Source organism: Cardiocondyla obscurior, linkage group LG21 (assembly GCF_019399895.1).
Source record: "Cardiocondyla obscurior isolate alpha-2009 linkage group LG21, Cobs3.1, whole genome shotgun sequence".
Taxonomy (NCBI): Eukaryota; Metazoa; Arthropoda; class Insecta; order Hymenoptera; family Formicidae; genus Cardiocondyla; species Cardiocondyla obscurior.
This window is the reverse complement of record NC_091884.1, coordinates 3,040,955-3,068,656: the sequence shown is the minus strand read 5'-3', so window position 1 is coordinate 3,068,656 and position 27,702 is coordinate 3,040,955. Positions and strand designations below refer to the sequence as shown.

The 27,702-nt window shown below is 37.3% G+C and overlaps 1 protein-coding gene and 2 pseudogenes across 1 annotated transcript; all 3 read right to left on the bottom strand.

Moving 5' to 3' along the window:
- Positions 1 to 239: 239 nt before the first annotated feature.
- Positions 240 to 2,691, bottom strand: LOC139110608 (uncharacterized; annotated as a pseudogene).
- A 412-nt stretch (positions 2,692 to 3,103) lies between these two features.
- Positions 3,104 to 4,542, bottom strand: LOC139110546 (uncharacterized). The gene has a single exon (XM_070670378.1). The coding sequence runs from the start codon at positions 3,734 to 3,736 to the stop codon at positions 3,104 to 3,106; it is 633 nt and encodes a 210-aa protein (XP_070526479.1). The 5' UTR covers positions 3,737 to 4,542.
- Positions 4,543 to 8,029: 3,487 nt separating this feature from the next.
- On the bottom strand, positions 8,030 to 10,103 carry LOC139110661 (putative nuclease HARBI1; annotated as a pseudogene).
- Between the last annotated feature and the right edge of the window lie 17,599 nt (positions 10,104 to 27,702).

Sequence of the window (27,702 nt, the reverse complement as noted above, 5' to 3'; positions counted from 1 at the left end):
TTATAGATGTCGCTATCACATGACTCTTGAACAAGTAAAAAAAAAAATTTTTTATAAAATAGCGGCTGTTTGAAAAAAAAATTTTTTTTTTTTTTTTTTTTTTAACAATTTCGAATTTTTTAAAAATACAAAATAAAAAGTTATAGCTTTGGGCAAGGTCCAAGTTAGAAAGGGATGTATAAAAAACATCTTCTCCAAATTTGAAGTAAATCGGTTAATTAGAACTCGAGATATTGTTACCACCAGCTCAAAAAAAGTAGTTTCTAGAAAAACGCGTTCGAAGTTTTGAGACAAGTTTTCGGCAATTTTCTTTATATAATGGTACAGAATCCTTATATATTCTTAATCGGCAATACCTGCTTCATATAGGAAACCTTCCTGTACTTCAAAATCCTCATTTTCTGATGTTCTCTGGTGAAGACGAGCAGTTCTACCCTCTTTTGAAACCTCTGAAGTCCGGAATTCCGAGCGCTCGATACGCGCATCGTTTCGTCGCGCTACAAAAGCATTAGCATCTGGGTCAATCGTGATTCCCATAACTTCTAACATTTTTAATATGGGTATAAAACCTTCATTAAAAATACTAACTGCGAAGAAAGTGGCAATTTCAACTGTTTTTGGTCCAGCGTGAATGTGCTTTGGAGCGAACGTCCATATTAACGAGTTTAAAGATTCGTTATTATTTTGGGTTTCAGAACCCAAACATCGTTCCAATAAACTATCAGCTGATAAACTTTCGTAGATTGGTTTTATTACTCGTAAAACGTTGTCACTTAGAGAAGGATTTTCGTGGTCAAATTCATCAATAGTGCCGTCTTCTATTGCCTTTAGATACTTGCACCAACTAGGCGAACAATTCATGTGTTGAAGATTTTCGTTGATTGAAATTTTATGATAATAAGTTGCCCACACATCTCTCTTCATGTCTTCAACAGAATTTGGATTGCGACGAATGGCCAAACCATAATATAAAGATAATTCATTGATTAGCTTATCAGTGAGTTTACCAGCGCCTCTGCCACCAATACCTTTATTCTCTTTTTTTGCTTTACGTAACCGTGAACCCATGCGTTTTTGAACATGCCCAACACACTCCTTTTTTTCTACTATCGGGTTATCATCGTAGGGGTTTATATCAAGAATGCCTTTGAAAGCTTTTGAATCACCATCTCCGATATATCGGACATATTTGGCATTATGCTTGATTTGTGACCCCCCAAACATTTCAATAACCGCGTCAACCTTCATTTTTCCGGCGCTTCCTTTATGATTTATAGTACAGACTTTTTCATGCTCTTCGTACTAATCTTGATAAGCTTCGATGTCATTATTTTTTTTGTGTTTCCATAGATTACACCCTTGACAAAAACTTGATTTTACCACCGTATCAACAACTTTTTTACTGTACTTGCCGACGAGCGTAGTAACACCAAAGAGAGAATTAAAGCCTCGTTTTTTCCACGTGCCATCGCCTGAAACAGTCAAATGATTAGGATTAGCGTGAGGATCAGACTCTTCTATTAATTCCTTTTCTTCTCTTACGGCTTTTGAAATAACTAGATCGTAAACCGCTGAAGCGGCCGTATATAAATTGTCAAGGCAACTGTAATATGTACCAATGGTCAAGCCTTGACAAATGTCCATTATACTACAAAATATGTTTATACCTTCTCTTCCAACTCCTAGCAATCTCATAGCTGCTACAATTCTACGATTTACTTCGAATGCTTTATTTATTGTATAAGTTTTAAATAATTAATGATTAACGGAGACGAATTCCTAGCCTTCCCGGCGCCGTCGCGTCACTCAATACGCACTTTAAATAAATCGCGCTTACTGCTAGCCCTTTCTTTGTTTCATCAGACAAAGATTAAGCACGTATTGTGTCTTGATAACGATCTGCAAATACGCAGTGCCATTTTCTGGCTAACGTCACGAACAATCGTGAAATTAGAAACTATAATATCCGGCTAGCAACGCAAGACGATCCTGCGGATTCTAAGATCGCCGGAAACCCCGGGATTGCGTCCTCGCTAAAACAAAGAACTTGTGCTAAGCACTTGTCGTCGATCTGCTAGTAGCGTCAGTATCCCCTGAGTCTTGCTCGAAGACACTTCATGCAATTTTATCGTAACGATTTTAACTATATTTTAAAAGCAATTGTGTGCTTGCATCTTCACTTACGCGTTTCGCGCTTGCTTCAAATTCGCGTGGCTCGCGTTTGTGAAATTTGTATTCAACAATTTAAAAATAAAGTGCATAATTTTCGAGAACGCATTAAAAGTAAATCATCCTTTTCCAACTCATTCACCTCATTCCTACGAACCTAGAATTTGCCGGAACATTTATAAAGGGCGATGATTGAATATATCTTACTAACTCACACTCACATTGTAAAGCAATTTTGAACCCTAATCCACGAGCAGCTGCACGACTAAATTTTATTTCTTTCTTACATGTTGAACACAAGATCAATGTTGAAAGCGTGGTAAAAACAGAAAAAAATTCTAAAATACAATAACCGTAATTGTTATTAATAATAACTTCCTCATCCTGCGAATGTTTTAATTTTGCTGCAGATGCACTAATGAAACTGGTTTCTGTTTCTGCAGTAAATTGATTACCGGAAAATTTTCTCTTTTTTGATCTGCATGGCCGTAAAGAACTAAATTTTGAAAATTTCTTATCCATGACACTATAAATAAATTCACAATTCACAATTTACGAAATAATTTTCACTTGAAAAATTTTGAACACGTTGTCAAGGTTTAGCACGTCCACTCAGTACGAAGGTTAGCTCAAAACTAACTTAAAATAAAACTAAAAGGAGAATATTTCAGCAAAACTCGTTTCTATGGCTTTCAATTAAATATAAATTTCAGAGAAATACTATACAATAAAGATTTTAAGAGAGTTATTAATCCGTAACGATCCGGGAACGCTTACCGTCTTTTGTTCACTAATGCAAATAAGACCGGAACCGATGCAATGTCACAAAAACAGCTATAACTTATTAAATAATAGGAATTTTGAAAAATCCTTTTAATGGCATATTCTTGAATGTCTACACTTTCGAAATATCAAAAAAAAATTTTTGATTTTTTTAAAATTCTACACTAGAATACCCCCTTAACAATGTACACTCGCTGCCGAGGTCCACGTATCCTACCATCGGTTGACCATTTATTTCCACATTTAGCTTATATTTATTGTTGCTCATATTTCCCATTTTAACTAACATTACTGCTTTTTCTTTAACGTCAGCGTTCTTGACATCGGAGGGCAATTTCGAGCAATTTATGGTCAAATGTCCTAACTTGTTACATACTGTACATTTTATAATTTTCTTAGTGCATTTAAAACTATAGTGGCCTTGTTCATTACAATTGTAACAAATCACCTGCGATGCCATCGATGGTTTTTTTATCCCGACACTACTATTCGTCGAGCTCGTATTTTCATTACTTATTACGGGTTCATTTATCTTATGCGATGCATTCCTGTTTTTATCAAATTCGCGCAGTCTCTGTTTAACCGATTGGAAAAATTTTAAAACTTGTTCAGGCTCCTCGCATTTTGCCGCCTTAGCGCTTAATCGCACCGAACGATCTTCTACCCCGTGTACCAAACAATCCACCGCTCGTTTTCCTTTTATTTCCAACCGGTGTAACAAATTAATTTTTTCATAAAAGTAAATTTCTAATGACTTGTCATAACGTGTTCGTTTAGCCAACATTTCACTCAATATTTCCACGTAATCATCACTGCTCGGAAATGACTATTAATTTTTCTTTCCACTGTGCCCACAAATATGACACCGTTGGCAGCGATTGATACCACGTTTTGGCAACACCTACGAGCTTCGGCATGGCATAATGTATTATCTGTTCATTATTCCACCTATATAATTTTGCGCACTTGTCAACTTTATTTAACCAGTTGTGGATTGTCTGGCTTTTGTTCATCTGGTCGAATTCTGACACAACGTTACCTATCATGGGAAATTTATTTCCCTCTAGACGGTTTTGCTTTAACGCCGCTACTAGTTCGGTAAAAAAAACTCGCGAATTGTTTTCGCCGCTTAAGTTATTTCGCCTTGCATATTCATCAGCACCCGACGACTCTTCATATCCTGGTTGTAGACTCCCGCGTTGTTCGCCGCCTCGGAGAGAGCTCGTACCACGTCCGCAATTTTCCCGTCGTTCCGTTTCCCGACCTGGACTTGGCGGTGCCTTACACCGCGACCTCGCTCTCGACGACGACTCTCCCTGCCTTCGTGGCTTCCCCGACGACTCGTACCATGCCCGCTGCTTCGACTGCGCCTCTTGCTGCGTCCTCGTTCTCGACTGCCGCCTGCACCGCTATCGCTGCTTCCTTGTCGTCTCGAACTACGTTCGTCTCTTTGACGGCGCCCCTCACTGCGCCCTCGCTCTCGTCGTCGGTTACGATACTCATCACCGTCGTAGGGTTCCTCATAACCTCGACTGCGCCCCTCACGTTGATCTCGTCGATGACGACGTCCTCTCGTTGTCCCATCGCTATTCTCACTCTCATGGCTTCTCTTGTGGTTATTACGACGTCGATCTTTCTTTCGAGATCGACTTCCGCCGTTGTCTCGATCACGTCGTCGTCCTTGTGGGGTTCCCATAGCCGATCGTAGCACGTGCGTGTTTTTTTTCAGATTATCCCACTTTTGAGATGTAAGGTTTATAGTTCTCAAGACCAATAATGCAGATATAAAATACTTTATTAAACTCAATCGTCGTGCTGCTTGCTCGGTTGCTACTCGATAACTGCGTTCTCTCGTCTCGGCGCGCTTCGCGCCGGCCAATAACAAAAACCTGTCGAGTCGCTTACCAATTGTCTCTTATTCTCAAAACATTCTCTCGCGCATAAATATGTTACGTCAGAGGTTGGGAATTTTGAATGGGTTCATTCACCGTTACTCGGATGCTTAGGAAAAAGGCACGAGAGTAGGTAAAGAGGAGGAAATGGCTTGGAGAGCGACGTAACAGCCGATCCTTGCGTGGCGCGTATTTAGAGGGCCACGCGTAAACGCACTAGGAATGGGTTCGAGTCGGTTGAGTGGAGGAACTAGTGCGTAATATTTGTTCTTTTTAGGGAAAGAAATTTAATTCTTATTCCCTGGGATAGAACCAGAGGTGGTTTTCGCAACAAGGATACCAGGGTTAAAAATAAATAACTGATTCAGAAATTCCAGTAATGAAATGCGTAATTTTAATCTTAATTAGAATACAAATTTTGAATAGAAAAATAGATTAAATGAATTTAAAGAGATTATGAGGTAAAAAGAAAGAGGAAGAGGGCTTAATAAAAGATATAATTTAAACATTTTTTAAAAATAAAAAAAAAGAATGAAAGAAAATGAATTACGAATAAAATAATAAAAAAACTAACAATAATAATAACGATTGGTGAACATTATTCTAGATTTATTTCTATGATTTCTGTTATCCGAGCCGTCGACCTCGGGAATACCCTGTCGATCAACCTGATCGGAGCCAGGAAGGGATGTTCTACTCCGGGATAGTAAATGAGGATATTATGGTCAGGAGTCGCCCTCCTGGCTTCCCTCCTGATCTCCTCGGGATCAAAGGAATCAGGGCCTATTGTATAGGCCCTTTCGGGGACGGGATCCGTCCACGGAGTGCAGGTGCTCCGGAGGAGTTCGAGGAGAGGATCTACGACTTCTCTCTGTTCCTCTTGCTCCTCCACGAACTCTACGCTCGGGACGGGGGAAGGGGAACGTTCCGGGCTGTCAGGCTCATGCCAAGAGATGGTCTCATCTTCAGCAAAAGAGTCGACCTCCTCGGGTTCCCCAGGGTAAGGAGTCGGTGACCGGACGGGAGAAGAGCATGCCTGAGGAGCAACTCCAGGAGAAGGTCCGGACGAGTTCAAAGAAACGTCCGGAGTATAGGAGGGAGTAGTGGGGCGGAACAGCTCCGGCTCAGGTTGAGGGGGCGAGGTCGATCTCGGACGCGACGGCGATGGTGTTCGCCCCGGAGTATTCTCTTCCGTTTCTAAATCTTCGTGGCTAATTGGCGAGTTGGGAGGGACGGAAGGCGGAGGAGACCATGAACGCTCAGTTCTGAGTTTCGGAGGTTCCGGTGTGACCTCCCTTGGCGCTGCCGCGAATAAGAACTGGACAAAGAAGCTTTGAACCAGTTCTCGCAACTCGCGTATTTTGCGATTTCTTCGGGCGCGGCTTTTCTTGATGGATCGAAGATTTCTTGATTCCACTAAAAGGTATCAATTTGAGTTTGATTTTAATAAAATGATTAAAGCGGGAAATATGTCAGGGCAACACGCCGCATTCCTCCTTCCGGATCTCTCAATAGATCGCTTCGAAACTTCTCCCGGTACCTCTGTCCGGATAGGCCATCACTCGAGCTAAGGTTTAGATAGTCACCATTTACTGGCAGCATATCGTAACCTCTGACAGGAGGAGACCCATTAACCGAACCGAATCAAGGGAGAATCCAAAGGATACTAGAGAGATACCTACTTCGGTAAGCGCAAACGGCACCCTGGCAAAACCCACGTCATTCATTTTTCAAGAATAAGAATTTTAGAACTTTAGAATTTTAGTGGAATCATTTAAAAAGGGGGAGAGAGTAATGAGGTTAAATGAAATAATGAGACTTACTTTTCGATGTCTTCGGTTGCTCTTGGACGAGTCCCTTGCAACTTCTTTATTAAGATCGGCTCAGCAGAGGGTCACAAGTCACACACAGTACAATGATATTATCGTGGAAAAATTCAGAGACTGAATGAGAGCGAGTCCCGCAGAAACACGCGGTTTAATAACCTCGGAAAAGGGGTGGGCTAGCGCCGGATTTCCATTTTTGGAAAAGTCAGTGCTCTGATTTGGCGGCCATGTCCCTCCACTTTTCCTTTTTCTTAATTATTGGTTACTCCGATCTTATCCCTTCTCTGATTTTCTTAAGCTCTAGTTTTCATCCTTAGCTTTTTTAATTAGTGGTGAGGAGTTCCCGATATCTATTGGCTCGAGAGAAAAAACTCGGTTGTACGAAACTCCGCCCGCATGGCTTCCCCTTCCAACCTTCCAGAATATTGTCATTAATAGTCGAGGAAAAATTCCTAAGGACCCCCCTTTCGTTATCACCGGGTCGCGTTTGTTTATGGGATCCGGTCGCGTGTCATATTCTTATGACTGTGGAGCTTTCACCCTCTTTACTTACGTTTCGTAGTCGCGGTCTCAAGTGCTTCACTTATCGCCAGATATTTGATTTCGATTCCAAATTGTTTTAGGTTCCTTCTAATATTCTTTAAAGAGTCTTCTGTTTATATTTCCCGTTGGTATCTATGCTGTGATTGTTCTAAGTTTCATTTAAGCATCCGGCGATAAGAATTTCAGAGTGTAAATTATTTCTTCTGAAAGCTTGGAAGTTCTCTCTCGTCACCAAATAGTCACGGTTTACTCTTTTTTATCTAATTTATTGAACGCGTGTCGGAAAAAAGGAGATGTGGAGTCCGAGGACGTAACAAATACGTCAGCCCGCTTTACATGCTAACTTACTTCTACAAACATAAGTAGTTGTAACAATAACAAATAAAAATGTGAAAGAATATCTTTAATATGCGAAAAAGAAATGGAGTTAGCAAATATAAAAATTAAACATGAAATAGCAATTAATAAAATAATAAAAGAAAAAGAAAAATTTATTAATGATTGCGTAGCAGAAAAGTTAATCTTAGAAAAGAAAGAGCTGCAGCAAAAATTAAAGTTAGCAAAGTTTCGTGCTCAGAAGGAAATGTAACTATAAATTACTTTATTAATTAACAAAATAAATAATTTTATATTTTAAATCTTTTTTCAAATTTCAGGGGAGAAGATTACTATACTTCTGATGACTAAATGTTAAGGATACGATAAAAAAAATAGAAAAAATTTATTGTATTTATTTAAAGAAATGTTAATGATAAGAAAAGTTTATAAAAGTACAAAGAATTTATTATTTTCGTTTAAAAATAAGTAAATGTTAAGTATATTATATATAAAAAGAAACAAAGATTATTATTTTATAAATAAAATGTATAATTACATTATAATTACAGTATAATTACTAAAATAAAGTATTTTGAAATACTTTTATGTTTTTTATTAACAATATTACAGTAAACGATGTTACTTTAGATGATAATTTTAATAATGCTCTTTGAAAAGAAAAAAATATAATAAATATAACATTTTAATAAATTGTTAACCAAATATATAACTATATATATAACTTAAAACTTACGTTAATTAAATAAATTTTGCACTACATTCTGTCTAACTATGAACCCATCTCCAGGTTGCCAATGAGGTTCGTTTTGAAGATGTTCATTATCATTTATTCCTTCTGTTTCTGGCTCTTCTGGGAGAATATTTTTAAAATTCAATGATAAATTGTGCAAAACTGCACAAGCCGAAATCACTCCCGTACATGTAATTATTTTTAAAGACAATCCTCTCGATAAGTAAGGAAAACGTCTTTTTCATACTCCAAATGTTCTTTCAACAACCATCCGGGTTCGCGAATGAATTTCATTATACCTGTAAAAAGTTTTTAGTATCAAATATATATTTTACATTTATTATACATTAATGTCGACAGTAAATAAAAAAAATCGTAAACAATAAAAAATCTTAAAATTTATTACATTCTGTTTACCTTACCTTTGTTCTTCTTTGTTTCGAGGATTTCTAAATAAAGTTAAAAGAAATGTAAGAGCAGGATAACCAGCGTCTCCAATTAACATTCATGTTAGCTCGTGTTGTTGGAATCGCATAAAAACCTGAGAATTTTGTAAAATTCTACTATCATGTTGGCTTCCTGGCCATTCGGGAACAAGATCTAAGAATTTTATTTGAGGTCCTACAATAGCCTTAAGAAAAAATATATTAGAATTAAAAATAAATACATATACTTAAATACATCATTCTTTTATTTCATATAGAAACGAACTTGGACATTTAAAGAAAAATATCCCTTTCTGTTACGATATGTCTCACCAAGTCCTCGCAAATTACAGCCAAGTAATCTTATATGAGTACAATCAATTGCTCCTTCAATACCAGGAAGTCCAATCCCTCCGTGTCCGTATCCCATTTCTGTAAATAATCTACGATTTTCCTGTACAGTCCTTTCGTTCGTAGGAAATGTAACATAGGTATTTAGATATGTTGCCAAAATAGCTGTAACTCTAAATACTATTCTACTGATAGTAGATTGCGGTAAAGTCATTAAATCTCCATTTACTTTCTAAATCATAAAGTAAAAAAATTATTAATATCTTCTATTTGAAATTAAACATAATGTAAAATAAAAAATAAATTTGGCGTACTTGGAAACTAGCGGTGGCATAAAATCTTAAAGTTATCAACAACTGAAGAACTGGTTCAATTGGAAGACCTCGGTTATCTGTTTTTATTAAAGTATTTTAGACTAATGGTAATAGTCCGTACATTACAGCATGCTTAGAAAATCTATACCTCATATGGAATTCATGTTCACGATAATTTGTAAATGGGTTTATTGCATCCCGCACGTACCGTTTTTGTCTAATAATATTAATATTATTATCTTCGTCTGAAGACGAATCATCTCTTAAATTAATGTTGAATACGTCCAGTATGCCGCATTCTATCATGCTGTCCTTATATATCTATGTAACAAGAAACATAATTACTTAAGTTTATTTTCTATTCATGCGTTTTTTATTTCAGGTAGATTTAATAAACTTACCAAGATGCCGAAGAATCTCTCTCGCGTGGACGTCAATTTGCCAAAACAGCTACTGCTTGCGGAAGCTGATATAAGGTGAGTATCACAAATTTGTCGAAAGGAATGCAAAGACACTTCCCTCGTGTTACCAATGTAAAACTGCAGTCAATCTGGAAAAAAGAAAATTAATGTATTATTATCTAAAGAAACATAATTACTAACGTTCATTTTTCATTTCGGGTAGATATTTAATAAACTTACCAAGATGCCGAAGAATCTCGCTTGCGTGGACGTCAATTTGCCAGAACAACTACCGCTTGCGGATGCTATAAGGTAAGTATAACATAACCTTTTATTTCAATCTTAAGTCATCGATTTAGTAGACTTGAGTAAGACGGCCTTGGAAGGCTTTGAGATGTGACTTAAGCATTAACTTTTATCTAATAATAAAGATAATATTTTAAAGATAATATTTTTTTGAGTGAGCTGTAGCTTAAGTTCCATCTTGAAAATTGGTCTCAAGTAATGTTTATAAAACGTTCGCAGTCTTGAGAACTAACTTAAGTTCATCTTGAAACTCGAGTAACGTTTATGGATTCCGGCCTTAATGTACTCGCCGCACGCTGCTTCCACGCGGTGAACATTGGGACGCGACGTCCCCTCGACGTCTAGCAACTTTCCCCCGATGGCTCCAAGCACCAGGATATTCCCAGTATGATCCCACGGCGCGGCGATGACCGTCGTCGCCGTCAGCAACTCTGCGCGTTGCGGTCCTCGTGCCGGTATGATCTCACGGCGCAATCGCGTGCTGGATGCGTGCAGCTCGCACGCTTACCTGTTTCCGAGTTTTCTCGTCCGGTCCGAGTCCAACCCCTGGTTGGAACCTGTGTTTGAAAATGAATTATTACTGTGATTGAGAAAATTCTGGCCCTTCGTCACAGAACGGGCACTTACGGTACGGCACTCATTGGTCACGTTCCCTCGACATGATCGATCCCGCCGAGCGGAAAATCGATAGATCGGCGAAAATCCGTGTGGACGGAAAATTAATGGATTTTCCCTCGTGGGCGGAAATTCGATGATATTCTTCGGTGCAGGTGTCGGCTTCGCGCACGTCCTTGTCGTCGTGCACTTATTTTTCCACGGGAGGAAAATTAATGGCTTACGGTCTCTGGCCTTCATGAGACTGTCCCGAATCCCGCAAACAGACCCGTTACCAGGCCAACCGCGCCGATGGCTTGTTACTCGCCGGTACCGCCAAATTTTTCGCGAGTCGGTACATAATTAGGTTAGTAATCCGACACAAAAAACCGCGAGGTAAAACAGACCTCGTTACAGTAGTGACACTGCATTCCATGTAAGCGCTAATACAACTTTTTGCATTTACGGCATCTCCAAATAATTTCAACCTCCAGGATCCTTTCGTCCAAGTGCTCTACCAGACTTTTTGCACTCAAGAACTCAAACCTTTTTTCAGCTTTTGCACACACTCTGCACGCGATTGTAGCCATTCTCATTAACAAAAATTTATTTCGTTCTTTTGTATAATTTTTGTTTAGATTTTCATTTTTTCGTATATAATTGACCACTCGCAAAAGTTAAATGTATTTACCGACCGGTATTAAAATTATTAGTTATGATATTAGGCGCTTTGTTACAAAAGCATTACAGACAGTATTTATAACTTTAAATTGCTGTTTCTTTTAATACTCGAGTGCTTCGTTGTGCGAACGTGTTGCAAGACATTGTGCCTTTAATTTAATATTGAAAAATGCGGTTTACGGCTTGTGAGTACACAGATATGTTAATCTGTTAGAGGATGGCTCACGAAAACGCGTTAGAAGCAGCCCATATTTATCGCGCAAGATTTCCCAACCGAGCCCATCAGTAGCAAATAAACACGGGTTCTACTCCGGGAGCGCCGAGGGGGGCGCGGGATCGGAGGGAAAACCGTGTTGTCAGTGCACTTGTTATCGGTGCACCTGTTATCAGTGCACCTGTTATCATGAGGGGAGGAAGCACCCCACGTTTGTGTTACCAGGAGAGAAGGGAAAGGGGTAACAATGCGTCAGATGCAATGCGTCATACGTTCTCCACGTACGTGTCGAGTTACGCGAACGTTATCATCTTGAAGGTAAAAAATGTGGCGATGAACTGCATGGAATGCTGTGAGAAGAAGATAACACATCGCACGTCACTGCGAGTGTTATTCATCTCACAATTTTTTTTTTTTTTTTGCAACTTACGCACACCCAGAGCCCGATTTTTCTGGGTAGTGTGGGACTCGCCGTGAAGCGGCTGTACCGCACTAAAAACTCCACCGCAAATGAATATTGACGACATGAAAAATAAAATCGCGAATGCTACTCTTACGCGGTCTCAACGCGTACTGACAAAAAATCGCGGTCTCAAAACGTACTGACAAAAACGCGGTCTCGACACGTACTGACGAACACGTGTGAGGAGATAAGAAGTATCAGATCGCGGATCAGGCGTTGACACTTCATATCTCCTGACACGCGTTCTCACACACACGCATGCATACATTTATTCAATTTTTAATATTACTTTTTATATACAGTCTCCTCCTCCTCTCTTCCTCTTCTCCACTTTCTCCTCCTCTTTCCTTCTACCTTCTCTCACCTCCTTTTCTTCACTGCAAATTATTAAAAAAAATGTTTGTATGAGAAGATGCGAAAGCGATGCATCTTATCATACACACGTACACACACGCACTCACATTTAATGCAGTCTGCCCCGTTTTAAACAAATAGTCTTCTTCTAATTCGGTGCTTTCATCGGAATCAACATATAATTTGAACTTTTTCGCGAGAGAACCGGCGTTATCATCATCATCATCAGAATTTTCTACAGTTGTGCATTCTGAGTCTTCTACTGGATCGTGCAACCACCAGTCACCATTCATCGCACGTAGTTCACTCTCTTCTTCTCTTTAACTCCAGAGAGAAGAGGTGGAACTAAACGATGAACGAGATTCAACGCTCGTCTCCTCAAGAGGAGGAGGGGACCCTGGAGGCGTCTGACGTTCACATCTCTCCTCAAGAAGAGGAGGAGGTGAACCAGGAGGCGTCCGCGGCCATATTCCTTGCTCCTCTAGTGGAGGTGAGGCAGGACTCTCAAATGATAATGAGCGTGGTGATTCGCAACGTATTACACTTCTCTCCTCTAGCGGAAGTGATGCAGGGCTCTCGAGTGGTGGTGATGATGAGCGAGACAAGCTTTCACATTCGGAATGCTGAAAAATGGTTTTTCACGTCAAAAATTGTATACACAATTAATGCGAACTGTATGACACTAAAAACGACGAGCGCGAATTACCGAACTGTATGGATCCATAACCAACGATGTACTACTAGTCGTGAGCTAGAGAACACAAAAGCGTTCCATAAAAAAAATGTAGTGGGGGGTGTTTGAATCATAGTACAACGTAAAAGGTAATAGAAGTAAAACGTATCACACACGCAGGTAATGTGAACGTTCAAAGAAGAACTGTTACGCACCTCCGTGTAACAAAACAGAAAGATTGATTGCAAGTATGTTATAAAAAATCGTGGGAACGGTTACAATGTCTGGAAATCAGAATGGGAATTGTTACGTCAAGAAGATTATTTTTATTTAATTGATTAATTGGAAGGAATCTTCGGGAATGGAATTTGTGGGTAAAGTAGGAAAATGACGTACCACCGAATTTACGTGGGATTTGAGATTCGAATCCACGCAATTTTACGCGCAGATTATTTATTTTAATATTTCAGATTCAGATTGAGCGCGTAAGTGGTTCTTTTTTAGAGAAAAAAAATGAATCCTTATTCTCTGGGATAGAACCAGGCGTGATTGTTCGCTTTTGGAGGATTTTTCAGGGTAATTATGAAATAATTAACTCATAATTTCAATAACGCAAAATTAACAATTTTAATACTAAACATAATGATTTAAATTACAAATAAAAATTGAACGATAAACGGCAGAATTAACAATTTAGAAAATTTAGTTGGATCGTTTAAAATATAAAAATAAAGTTAATGTCTTTGCAGTAAAAATCAAATAGTATAAGAAAGGTTGTAGTCGGATAAATAAGTGTAAATTTAACATAGCGGAAGACGAGAGTATTTACAAAATGTGTATGTGTGTGTGTGTGTGTGTATTTGTATGAGTTAGTCCAAGGTAATTTCTTCTATTTCCACCACCCTCGCTGTGAATCTCGGAAATACTAGATCGATAAATCGCATCGGGGCCAGGAAAGGAAATTCCACCCCGGGATAATAAATAAAGAAATAAGAATCAGAAGCAGACCGAGCTGCCTGCCTCCTGATCTCTTCCGGCTCAAAGTGGTTAGGGCCGATGGAGAAGGCCCTTTCCGGAACAGGATCTGTCCACGGAGTACAGGACCTGAAAAGGAGCTCCAGGAGAGGGTCTATAACCTCTCTCGGTTCCGGATGCTCCTCGAGAACCTCGATACTCGGGACGGGAGATGGAGGTTGATCGGGGAAGTCTACTTCTGGGAGAGAGATGGATTCATCTTCGCCCAGAGAGTCGGCTTCCTCAGGTTCAGACGGAAAAGGAGGTGGTGAGAGAGGAGAGGAACAGGCTCTTGGCTCACCTCCGGGAAAACGTGGTTCGGAGATAAGGGACGAAATCGAAGTGTACGATGGAGTCGTGGGGCGGAATTGTTCCGATCCCGGCTCCGTGGACTGGCTCGAGAGGTTGATATCGGCGGCCGAATTTTCGCATGGGACGCTTGGGATCTCCTCTTGCGGGATATATCCGTACAAGGGTTCCGGGTCTCCGTGGACAGGTGACGGTGGCGGAGGGCCCGGACGAGGGGACCACGGTCTCTCTTTGTTGCGCGCAGGAGAAACGAACACCTCTTCGCTTGGTGCCGCCGCGAGCAAGTACTGGATAAAGAAGCGGCGGACCAGCTCCCTTAGATTCTTGATCTGTTTATTCTTTCGCGCCCGGCTTTTTTTGAGAGTTTTCTTATTAAAAGATTCCACTAAAATTTATAATTTTATTTTTAATTTGATTCAACAGAATTTTGCAAGGTTAAACAAAGAATGGAGCGAAGGAGACTCGTCACCGACGATTTCCGAAGCCTTTGACTCGTCGATGAATGAATTCACGTAATCTATCTTTGGCGAGAATCGCTTGCTGATTCTTTAGCCGTGGATAGTCGCCAAACTTCCAGCAGTATTTCGCGGCGTAAACCACCGAAAATTGCTGGTTATTCGACAGCGTATCCTGGCCGATATCCGGAAGCAGGCATTCTCACACATTTGATAGATCACAGGAACAAACGAACAGAATTAAAACCTCGGAACTCCGACTCGGACATTCCCTTCTCTCTTTGATTGCAATTAAAGAACGATTGGTTTAAATAGTACATTTAGTGGAATCGATTTTCGCGGGAATACATTATGAAACGTTGAGACTTACTTTTCAGGCGATCTTCTAAATGCTTCTTCTGCACTAGATGCTTCGTCTTGCACTGTCTGACACTCACGTCGATTTTAAATAAACTTTACCGGCTGTAGCTGAGATGCAAGAGAGCGTGCTCCGCCAAAACACAAGATTTTATAAGCTCAAAAAAGGGGAGGACTATTCCCGAATTTTCACTTTTCTGAAATTCTAATCTTTCATTTGCGGAGCTTGTTTTTCCACTTTTCCTATCTTAAAATTATTGGGCATTCGCAACTCATCCCTTCTCTATTTCTTAAACTTCTAAGTTTTCGCCCTTAGTTTCTAGATTTTGGTGAGGAGTTCCCGAAATCCATTGGTTTTAAGAAAATAATATGCCTACGAAGCACCCCCGCTTCAACGAGTTATCCCTTCCGAGCCTTCCAGAATTTTACTATCATTTCCATCGAGGGATGGTGGGGGACCTTCTACCTTCCGTATGACGTATAGTTACCTGACTTTATTGCTTTTGTCTGCACCACATACTCCGGTAATTACGGGCCTCTCGCGCCCTTGGTTTTTCTAAAGCTCAGGATCTATGCGCAATTACAATTTTAAGAAAAAGTTATTTTTTCTTTTTCTGTGACGGACAGGTTATCAGAGTTGAAATATTTATGAGCCCCTTAGGTTTTGATTTTTTTTGTATTATGTCTAGACAAATTCTTTGTCTGATTTTCGTTGGCGCCCGTTTACAATTTGTTGCATGTTTTTTATGCTTTCACGCAACAACTTGTCCCGGAATATGTTAGTGTTTTATGAATTGTCTTCTGAGAGGCTGTGAAGTTCTTTTTTTTGTGTTACAATAAACTACGGTCTACCTTCCCCTTAATTAAAATTTTAATATATGTCGAAAAAAAGAGACGCGGAGTTGGAGACATAACAGAATAAAAGAACTATCAAATGTGATATAAATGTTATATATATATTTTAAAAAAAGGAATCATATTACAATGGTTAATATATATCAGTTTAATCTCTCCACAATGGCTAGTATATAGTAAAAACAATAATATATGGTAGTATATAGTAAAAAACAATAATATATGTTAGTAGTTATGTAATTTATGCAACTCTCTCTGATGCTGTGACCACCAATTGTACAGTTTAAATACATTTTGCATCGCACAATGTGTAACATGATGGCCGCACCGTACTGTGTTAATACTATCTAAAATGGTTAAAGATTCGATGTCATCGTAATCAGCGTTTATGGTTTCAATGGTGTAGTTTCTGTCAAAATCAGAGTCGAGCAAATCCATTAACCATCCACGTTTTTCATGTCCTTTGACGTATATCTGATGTGATAACGCATTACAGCTATCATTGTCATCGCTTCACGTATCAGTTATGGCTGTTGTAATCAGAGTCTTCGCAAGATGATATGGGACGATTCCATTCTTCCAAGACAACCCATGATGATTTTTTATTAGCCACGAAATGCATGATTTATCAGATTTCGTGAGAAGCTTCCACGGTACAGGACTCTCAAAAATGTAGTGAGCGAGAATAGTACCTCTTCTTAGCACAGCTACTTCTTTCACAGCAAATTTCTGTTCAACATGGAATTCTTGCAGATCAACAAACGTTGGTACAATCATGATGAACGTGAGCTTGAAACGCGTATAAACGTGAGCTGGAAACGCGTATGAACGTGAGCGGGAAACGCATATGAACGATACTGATGAAATTCTCACTCTTTATACCACAATAACTGCTGACTGATATATTTTACATGATCTTGCGCACAACGTTGGACAGAGGGCAATATTCGACAACACGATCATGTAAAATGAGACAGTATGCGGTAGTATTCGCAGGCACATTTTCTTTACACTCAAATTCTAGTCGCACATCCACAATGGCACTTTTTATTGACTCATTTTGTCGAGAGCAATCAATAACGACAAATGGTCCATAAGATAGAAACGTTGTTACACTGCAAAATGCCTCATAACAATTGCATCCATAATAAGCTTTGCAAATACGTGTATACATATCATACAGAATTGCATATCTGTTTTTTGTTCAAATCTAAGTTTAAATCATCATATGGATAAAATTCAGAATTGAGATACAGTTTCACGTTCGTTAGTGTACAGTCATCGAAGATAGATGATCCTTTTGACATAACATTCTTACGACCAGTCTGCAAAGCAAAGATAACATATCGAGGCTTTTCAAGTTGCGTTGCAGCTTTAACTGCCCATGAATGTTTTGTTGTACTCTGCAAAAGAGGATATTCATATAAGTCCCACGGGCGGATACTCATACTTAAATATTGTCCACGGTCCAAAGCTCGCAGTAACGATAGTTAATTGACATCATTTAATGTAACATGAGGCATCCGCCACTGTACTTTATGTAACTCAATTACAAGCTCAAGCTCAGAATTTCCTTTTATTGAATTATTGTCATTGCGGGCACGTATCAAAATTAATTCGTGGCGAGCGTTGATAACCACACGTTTATAATCTTCACAGAAGCCCAATAATGCGCGAAGGGGTACGCAAAAATTAAAGAATCCAGATTTAGGTGTTGGGCCATCCCATCCAGCATTTTGCATCAGCATAGCACTATCAAACGTGAGTGATACATAATTCTTTAGAGAGCTTGTAATTCCGACATTTCTGTTGCGATCAATTTCAACACCATTGAGTTCGTAACAAAGTTCATCGAACATAAACGCCACACAATTATTTCCAAGTGTAGCCGTAAATGTATCATTAGGTTTTTTTATCTGCAATTGTTCTTCAACGTAAATATAGCTTTCACATGGCAATGTGTATAAATCTTGATGTTGTATAGGTATTCTTATCTCATCACTATATCCAAACGTAGTGTTAGCATATGGATCGTATGTATGAGTTTCAATTTTTACAATACTACTGTCAAAGATTGGCGCACCTTCAATGGTTAATATTTCAGCCATTTTAAACGTTGCGTACAAGGAAACCTAATGATTTTAAAAATTCAATGTTCGATGCTGTAAGTTTCTTTTTTGGTAAATGAGTTCCTCTGTTGTAAATTATATTACTAGGTTGCTTCACTCGCGGAGTTTCATGCTAAACGAGCATTACTGACTACACTCTGTGCTAAATTTATTTATTTAATAAATTGGAAAATCATAAAATCAAGATTCACAAACAATAAATTGCTCATTATCGAAGTCGGGGATGAACTCGCGACTCTGCAGGGAACGCAATAACCAAAAGAAATTTTACACCGGCTATAATTTAGCACAAAGCAAATTCGAAACGCAAAGAGAAATTTCGCATACGGTTTGCAATAAGGGAAACGCAACGCAAACGGAACGCGAGAGAGATACACAACGCAACGGAACGCGAGAGAGATACGCAACGCAACGGAACGCGAGAAATATATACGCAACGGAACGCGAGAAAGATATACGCAACGGAACGCAAGAGAGATATACACAAAGCACGCAACAGAACGCAAAAAATACTCTGGGCTGCCGGCACAATGGCGGCGATACAATGCCCACTTCCCGGTACCCCACCGAGAACGGATCGGCTTCCGAACTTTCCTAACACGCGCGCAGGACGTGTCACGACACTCGCGAATTCCTGCTTGAACCTCCCCCCTTTCACCCCGGGGCTCCACGCAACACGCTTGCAAATACTCGCCGCACGCCGTCTTCACGTGATGGCTGCAATTCGACGTCCCACGTCGCGATGAACACGGCACTCCGCCGATTACAGCTTTTTCCCTCGGTGGCTGAATATACCCGGAGAGCCGGTATGGTCCCACGGCGCGGCGGAATCCGTCGTCGTCGTCCTCGAATCCGCTCTGCTGCGGTACTCGCGCCGGCACCCCGTGCCGGTCACGTGATCGGTGAATGATCGGCAGCTCCTCGTCGATTTTCTCAAAGAGCTGTAGCTCAGGATTGCCAGCCCCTGGCCGGAACCCGTTTATTAAAACATGTTTAATTTTTCGATACCGGGCGACTCCTGGCCCTTCGTCACGAAAACGGCACTCACGGTACGGCACGTGATAACTGCGTGCTCAACAGCTCGCCGGTCGCTCTCCCTCGTCATCAGTCCCGCCGGGCGGAAAATTCATGTAAGACTCGCTCGGTGAAATCACTCAAGCCCTTCACGGGCGGAAAATCCATGGGAGAAGTCTTCCCTGTCGGCGACAGCCTCCGCACTACCTCGTCGTCGGTCCTGTCGGCAGAGTTCGGCACCTCGGTCTCCGTGCGACTAACTCGAGACTCGCGAACGGGCCCGTTGCCAGGCCAACCGCGCCGACGCAATACTCATTACGGTGTCGGCACCGCCAATTTTCGCGAGTCGGTAAATCGCCAGGTCGGTAATCCGACACCGAAACCGCGAGATAACGCAGTTTTTTGTTACAACTCGTTTTTGCACATGTAGTCTCACAGTAATTTCTTTATCTCCCCAAAATTACCTTTTTTAAAAAAAAGGTATAAAAAAGCGCCAAGTATAAGCGCGCGAAAAGCATTCTCGACAAACTTTTTAAGTAAAATCAAGATTCTTCCAAAAAAAAGACTCCTCCAAAACCAAGATTCCCTCAAACAAAGATTTCTCAAAAAAAGAACCCCCCCCCTCCTAAAAAAAACTCCGAAAACCAAAACTCCTCTCAAAAAAAGACTTCTCCAAAAAAAATAATTCTCAAAAAAACTCCTACAAAAAGACTACAAAAAAAAGACTCCTCCAAAATAGAACATAAAATGTGTACATTAATATCAAATACTCTCTATAAAAATAATGAGATCAAATAATTGCGCCAAGAACCTAAAGAAACTAGAAAATTATATTTAAGCAAAATCAAGACTCCCCCAAAAAAAGACTTTCATCAATCAATATCAAATATTCTTTATAAAAATAATGAGATCAAATAATAGCGCCAAGAACCTAAAGGAGCTAGAAAATTTTAAACGTTATAAACCCATGTAGAACCGTACACACGTAGACCTAGGTTCGCCCCGATAATAAAACGTTAACATTACAAACCCATGTGGAACAGTACAAACGTAGATCTAAGTTTGCCCCGATATGATATAACATGGTAAAATGTAAAAAAAAAAAAAACTTGGCGCTGCGAAACCAAATCTTTAAAATCGAAAAAAACAAAAAAAAAAATATTGAATAGAAAATGTAAAAAAAAAAATAATAAAAGTAAAGAATTTTAATAAAAAATATTAAAACTCAGCAATGCAACAAATTTTTCCCGTCCTTAAAAAAAAGATGGAAAGAGGGTGAGGGAGAAAAAACAAGAAGGGTGATGACATAAAAAATATGTTTAATATAAAATAAAAATATATTGAAAATGCGCAATGCAGCAAATTTTTTGCCGTCCCACTTTTACAGACTGCGGACTGTCAGATGTATTATAAATCTTAATATACATCCGGTGTGGTTACAAAAATCTGATGCATAGCACATCGTAAAAGCAAAAATTATAATTTGAAATTTTAAAGAATGTTTTTTCGACTTTAAAGATTTGGTTTCGCAGCGCCAAGTTTTTTTTTTCTTTACATTTTACCATGTTATATCATATCGGGGCGAACCTAGGTTTACGTTTTACGGTTCCACATGGGTTTATAATGTTAATTACGTTTTATCATCGGGGCGAACCTAGGTCTACGTTTTACGGTTTCACATGGGTTTGTAATTTCTAAAAAATTTTCTAGCTCCTTCAGGTTCTTGGCGCTATTAATTGATCTCATTATTTTTATAAAGAATATTTGATATTGATTGATGAAAGTCTTTTTTTGGGGGAGTCTTGATTTTGCTTAAATATAATTTTCTAGTTTCTTTAGGTTCTTGGCGCAATTATTTGATCTCATTATTTTTATAGAGAGTATTTGATATTAATGTACACATTTTATGTTCTATTTTGGAGGAGTCTTTTTTTTGTAGTCTTTTTGTAGGAGTTTTTTTTGAGAATTATTTTTTTGGAGAAGTCTTTTTTTGAGAGGAGTTTTGGTTTTCGGAGTTTTTTTTAAGGGGGAGGGGGGGTTCTTTTTTTGGGAAATCTTTGTTTGAGGGAATCTTGGTTTTGGAGGAGTCTTTTTTTGGAAGTCTTGATTTTATTTAAAAAGTTTGTCGAGAATGCTTTTCGCGCGCTTATACTTGGCGCTTTTTTATACCTTTTTTTTTTAAAAAAGGTAATTTTGGGGAGATTTCATTCATTTTGTAGTTTATAATCAACAATATTAATGTACACATTTTAGGTTCTATTTTGATAAAATTTTTTTTTAGTCATTTTGTAGTTTTTTTGTGGATTTTTTTGGGGAACAATTTTTTTTTTGGAGAAATATTTTTTTGGGAGTTTTGTTTTTAATTAAAATACACATTCTGTTTTATTTTGGGAAGAGTAATGTTGAGAGGTTATATCAATATAGAGACACGTTAGTATTTTGCGTTTTACATATAACATGCAGCAAAACTAACCATGTTATTACACTACATGTCATTTATTCTTAGCTATCTTGAGATTTTCGGATTTTAACAACAATCCAACCAATGGCTTTCTAAATAGGTTCCGTTAAAAGCTTGTATATTATTTATTGATTTTTTTCAAGAAAATTTTTGACATATATAATAGAATGGGCCCCATCCAACGCCCATTCTCGTGAAACGCACCAAATTAATTAATACTTTTCGTCTCTCCGTTGCAATGTTACATTTGACACCTCTAACGTTCTTATAAAAATATTGTTCTCTGGTGCTCAGCAGCCTTTTGTCGGCGCACAGCAGCCTTCTATCTGTGTACAGTAACCAATATTTTAATCATTTCGCAAAATTTCCTATTTAAAGATATTAATATTTTCTCATCCCATCATTGTTTAATCATTACGCAAGGTTTCTTATTCAGAGCTATTGAGATTCTTTTTTTTTTAGCAAAATTTTTATAAATGTCTTAACTAACTATCAATTAGATTTTATTTTATTTTTTTAATTAATTAAATAACTTATTGGTCCATGCATGCAATGTTAAATAAATTTATTTTTTATCAATTTTTTGTAAAAATAGTATATAAAGATCTTTAGCACCTCTGGGCCATTGTCTTTTTTTAATTCGCGCATTATTTATTTCAATCCAACTATTAGATTGTCTACAAATACTTCTATAATTTCCTTCTTCAATACTTGAACCATAATGAAATATGGCATTCATAACTTTATATGATTTTTCAGCTATTATTACTGTAGCCGTTGGAATATGAGATATATTACAACTACGTATTGCTTTTACAACTTTATCGTCTTTTAACGAAAATATTGCAAAATGAATAATAATTATATCTTTTGTCAATGTTAATTCTTTTTTAAACAGTACACTATTTCCTGTACAATTATCACAAAACCCGTTATCAGTTTGATACCACTGAGAGTATGTAACATTAAATAAATCTTGTAGATTATAGCTGTGTATGTTAAAATTAATAATAGGTATTGAAATAAATAAATTATTAAAACAAACTGTTTTTGTATATTGACACGTAACACACCGAGTAGTAGAAGTTACTTCATGCTCTACTGATTCTCTTATACACTCGTACCTTGTACACAAAGTTGTTAAAAAATCGATTCCATCTAGTTTTATATTCATCGTAAACGATTCTCCTAAATCTTGTCGAACATCATATGTATTTAAATTACTCATTCCATATTCATACCGATGCATTAACATACGTAGAATATTTGATTTATCACAATTAAGCAGTTGCTTTCTAATAGGACTTAAATGAAATAGACATTGTATAACCGTATTAGCATAACATGCGACATTTTCTGTATTTTGAAAACTACGTAAAACCCAAGTAGTATTTAATTGTAACGTTTGATTTTGCTGACCATTTTCTTGAACAGTTTCGACTAGTTTATTAGATTGTATCCATAGAATATCTTTCACTTTGGTACGACGTTCCTTTTGCATAGTAATTATTTCTGCCTCTGGTTTGTACTTATACCTTAATCGATTGTATTTGTCAATAGCTTTTTCGTCAGCTGTCACTTTGGAAGGATCAAAGTTAATCAAATGCAATCCTTCCACAGTTGTTACTCGAGACAATGCAACGTAAGATTGACCACAATTAAATATAGAATTGCCTATATCAATAACAGCAGTATGTAAACTCAATCCTTGACTTTTATGAATAGTTATTCCATAACTCAGACACAGTGGAAATTGTTTTCTTACAACAAATGCTTTATCCACCACTTCAAATTTTACGTTTACTCTTTCTATCAAATATTCTAATCCTGAAAGTAAAAGCAATTTAATTTTTTCCACACAATCAGTAGATATATCTCGTACAACTGAAACTACTGTAGCTATTGTACCGTTCACCAGACCCAAAGTAGCATCGATATTTCGCCTTATCATAACTTTTGCTCCAATTTTAATTACAATTTCTTTTAAAAGTCCAGCAGTTTTGGAATTATCATCATCATTATTTGATAATACTTTTAATACTTTTTTTTTCAATATGAAGTACAGTCAATTGTATCTTCAGCAATTAGTAATATCTCCTTCGAATCAATGCGACTTAACATAGCTGTATTGAGAGCGTCACACATATGACGTGCAGGTAGTAAACAAACAGCGTCCGATGAACAATTACTAATAAAATCACATAATTCCTTTAATCTGGATTCCAAAGACTCACCTTTAAAAATTATTTTTCTATTTTCAAGTACGACACGATCAGTCATTGTCAATGTACCAATACGAATTCTCGACAACAATTGCCTATATGTATCGTCTTCTCGCTGACGCATATTAATCGTCAATTCATCATAATGAAATAACGTAGACCACAAATTAATAGCAGTTAAAGAACCAATGCATTTGTTCATTTTATCATTTGATAATTGTGCAAAAATACAATCTTCACGTACAGGAGGCAATTGAAGTAAATCGCCAAATAAAAGAATGTGTTTTTTACCGAACCAACCATCTTCAACGTCATTTGTATCAAAGATTTCTGTCAATCGAAAATGTATATACATTAAAATCAAATTTGATATCATTGACACTTCATCAATTACAAAGAGAACAACTTCTTTAAGTTCAGTTCGTAAAACTTTTAATACATGATTTGACAATGGTTTATACTTTGAAGTCTGACCATGTTCAACAGGTAATTGAAGTAATCTGTGAACAGTCAAACCATCAATGTTAAACGCTGCTATACCAGTAGGTGCTGCTAAAGCGGTATCTTTGTTGAGATTATGCTTAATCCAACATTTAATCGTTTTAATTAAGAAACTTTTTCCAGTTCCACCTTCTCCACTAACATATAAACGTAATATCGAATCTTTCGATTTTACCGTATCAATGACTCTATTAAATACTCTTAGTTGATCCGCATTTAATTTTACTATCATTTCTGAAACATCGATATTATCTATTTTTTCACCAAGATCTCTAAAATCTTGCATCGCTTCACCAGCTTCTATATTTTGAATACCAATCGGATTATCAGGATCATCCTGAGACACTTTCTTTTGTTGTAATTCTTCATCAACTTGCTGAACCAACTGTTTTGCATTTTCAAATGCCTTTTGCAATTCTTGTACTTTTTCATGATATTGCAATGCCTCTGTAAGATGTAATTTTGCTTTTTCAAATGCTTCTGCATAAGTGTCACAATTATTTTTAAGATCGTCTAAATTTCGCCATGGTTTAAACATAAGCAGTAAAGAAAGGAAGTAATCTTCGGGCTGTGTTTCAACATTGTATTTATAGTAATTAATAAGACATGCACATCGTCGTCGTTTAAGAAAATGTTTACTATCTATTTTATAATATTTAGGTATATTATTCTTTGGCTCGATTGTCGTGATATCATACCATTGGGTAAACTCGTAAAGAGACATAGATTCCATTTCTTCCACTCTTTGTGGATAATAATCATCTACTAAAGCTGGACAAAATAAATCTGTGGATTCATTATCAAGAGCTTCAATCTCTTTACGACTTTTTAACTTTTTTTGTCGTATACGATTAACGGTCAACCATTTAATAGTTGTATTACGATCGGTTCCATATAAAGGAATGCTTAATAATGTATCTGCAGCTTCAAGAGCTCCACATTCCCTATTAGTTAAGGATCGTAAACCATAATTCCAAAGAACACTGCCCAATGATTTATTTTTATTATTTTTAAAATTCTCAAGATCGAAGTCAGATAACTCACTTTTACCCGCTTTATTTACATACTTAGTAACATACCATGTAAGCAAGGTCGACTTTTCACCAATAAATTGTATATCCATATTTCCTTCCCATGCAGTAAGAAGCACGGGATTATAATCATTAATATCAACTTCATCTTCTGTTCTAGGAAGATCATACAATCTACTTTTATGTTTCAATTGCTTTCTACCTGCTATTGCAGTTGCTACATCTCTCATATACAATGTTTCAGTAACAGGTCGTGGAAATCCAAAACGACACCTACGAATAACTTTTCGTCCTACTTTTTTCGATCGTAGACAATAATCATTATGTCTGTGTCGTTGATGTTTATCAACACGACCGTACAATAATGGTGCAATATTTTTATCTGGCTTTTTGCAGCTAATGTATTGCGAAATAAATTTTAAAACTTCTTCTACAGAAGATTCTCCAAAAATTGGTGAATTTTTTATCCAAATTAATAAATGAAAATGTTGTATGCCTCTACTTTGATATTCTCGTCGCCAAAAATAGTGCGTTACTTCTCCGATCGGAAAATCTTTCGAACAAATAAAATCTATCATCGCTCGAAATTTATTATCAAGAAATCTCGACGTTGATACAGGATCTTTAGCAACAAGTACACTAGTACTCAACGAAGAATCTTGCCATCCATTAACTTCACGAATATATTCACCTAAATCGTCCCATAACCATTCACTAGGACTTAACGTTAAAAACCATGTTGCAGGTCCGTAATGTCGAGCCATACAATCTAAATCGCTTCTTGGTCGACGCCAATATTGCTCTGTATTTCGAAGTACGGAAAATATAGTATTTAAATTGGACTCCAACAGTTCTTTCGACATAGCTTCTAAATATTCCGCAGCCGTATAACGGCTTCGTGGATCAATTATATTCATTTTATGATAAATTCCACGACTTAACTGACGAATATTTGCTCTATTTAACAAATAAAATAAGTATTGTTGATTCAGTCTAAATTGTGGATGCTTAGACATCAAACGACATTTAATAAATTCATGTTCTTCAAGTTTGTTTGGTCTTTTTTCATCATATTGTCCATTTTTACCGAATGGATATAAATCTGGAAAACACATCAAATCCAAATTCTTTTCACGATTATCCAAAGGTACATCTTGAATTTTTAACATTTGATACAAAGCAGTTGCAGTTTTATTTTTTTTTTTCATATAATGGATATATAGTATATTGCTCGTAGTAACTCTCATTGTCATCTTTTTGAGTCAACATAGCCTTGCGCTGGTGTAATTGAACTTCATCATATGTCATCTTTTGCGTTTGCAAATTGGAATTATTTAAATCATTTTCTTCATTAAATGGAGCTTCTGCATCATTTTTTGTTTCTTGTGCCTGAAATTCTACGTTATTTAGACTTCCTAAATTTAATTGAACATGTGTTATGGGCAGTACAATGCCAGAATATAAAAAGTTATGAATTTTCAACCATTTTAAAGCTTGATATATTTTTTTTAAATCCACTAAATCTTCCCAAATAATTTTTGATTTAGTTGGAATATTTCTAACTAAGATACGTAATTCGTGATTTAAATTTATTGGATCAATTTTTGAACATAATTTATTAAAAGTTTCTTCTAAAGGAATTGGTAAATGAAAAGTTGAACCTTTAACTTTTTGTATTTTTTGTCTTTCTGGAATTACCTTATGAAAAACTGTTCCCATTTTAACCACAGTCTGAAAAGCTTTAGCTCTCTGTATAAGTATTTTCTCAAATTCGTTCAGAGAAGATATACACTCCGGTACATCATTTGCGAATAAATTATTTAGAATACAATAAGCAGGCAACAGTCCGCTACGAAATTTCTTATCACAATAATGACATATGTATTCAGGATTAATTTTTTGTTGATCTACATATGCCATTAAATCGTTCCAAATTGGATTACATCTACGTGTTTGAACTTTATTAATAACTTTAGAAATATTTTTCTTGTAACAAAGTCTTTCACACGATATACAAATATATCGTGGTGTATCAAGAGAACGTTTTTTCAAAACTTTAAACGCATTTTGATACTTTGAAATAATATCATCATCGCTCATAATTGTATCACTTTGCTGATGCTTGTATATATCCGCTATTTCTTGTGCTGAACGTATAATTTCCTGTAGTTTATCAACTTCACCACAAGTTAATGCTTCGTCCAACTGTAACATTTTTTGATAAGAGCTATAAAGTTGGTAAAGCAAACGTTTAATATATCTCACTTTTGGGAAATGCGGTGATAATAATTGAACT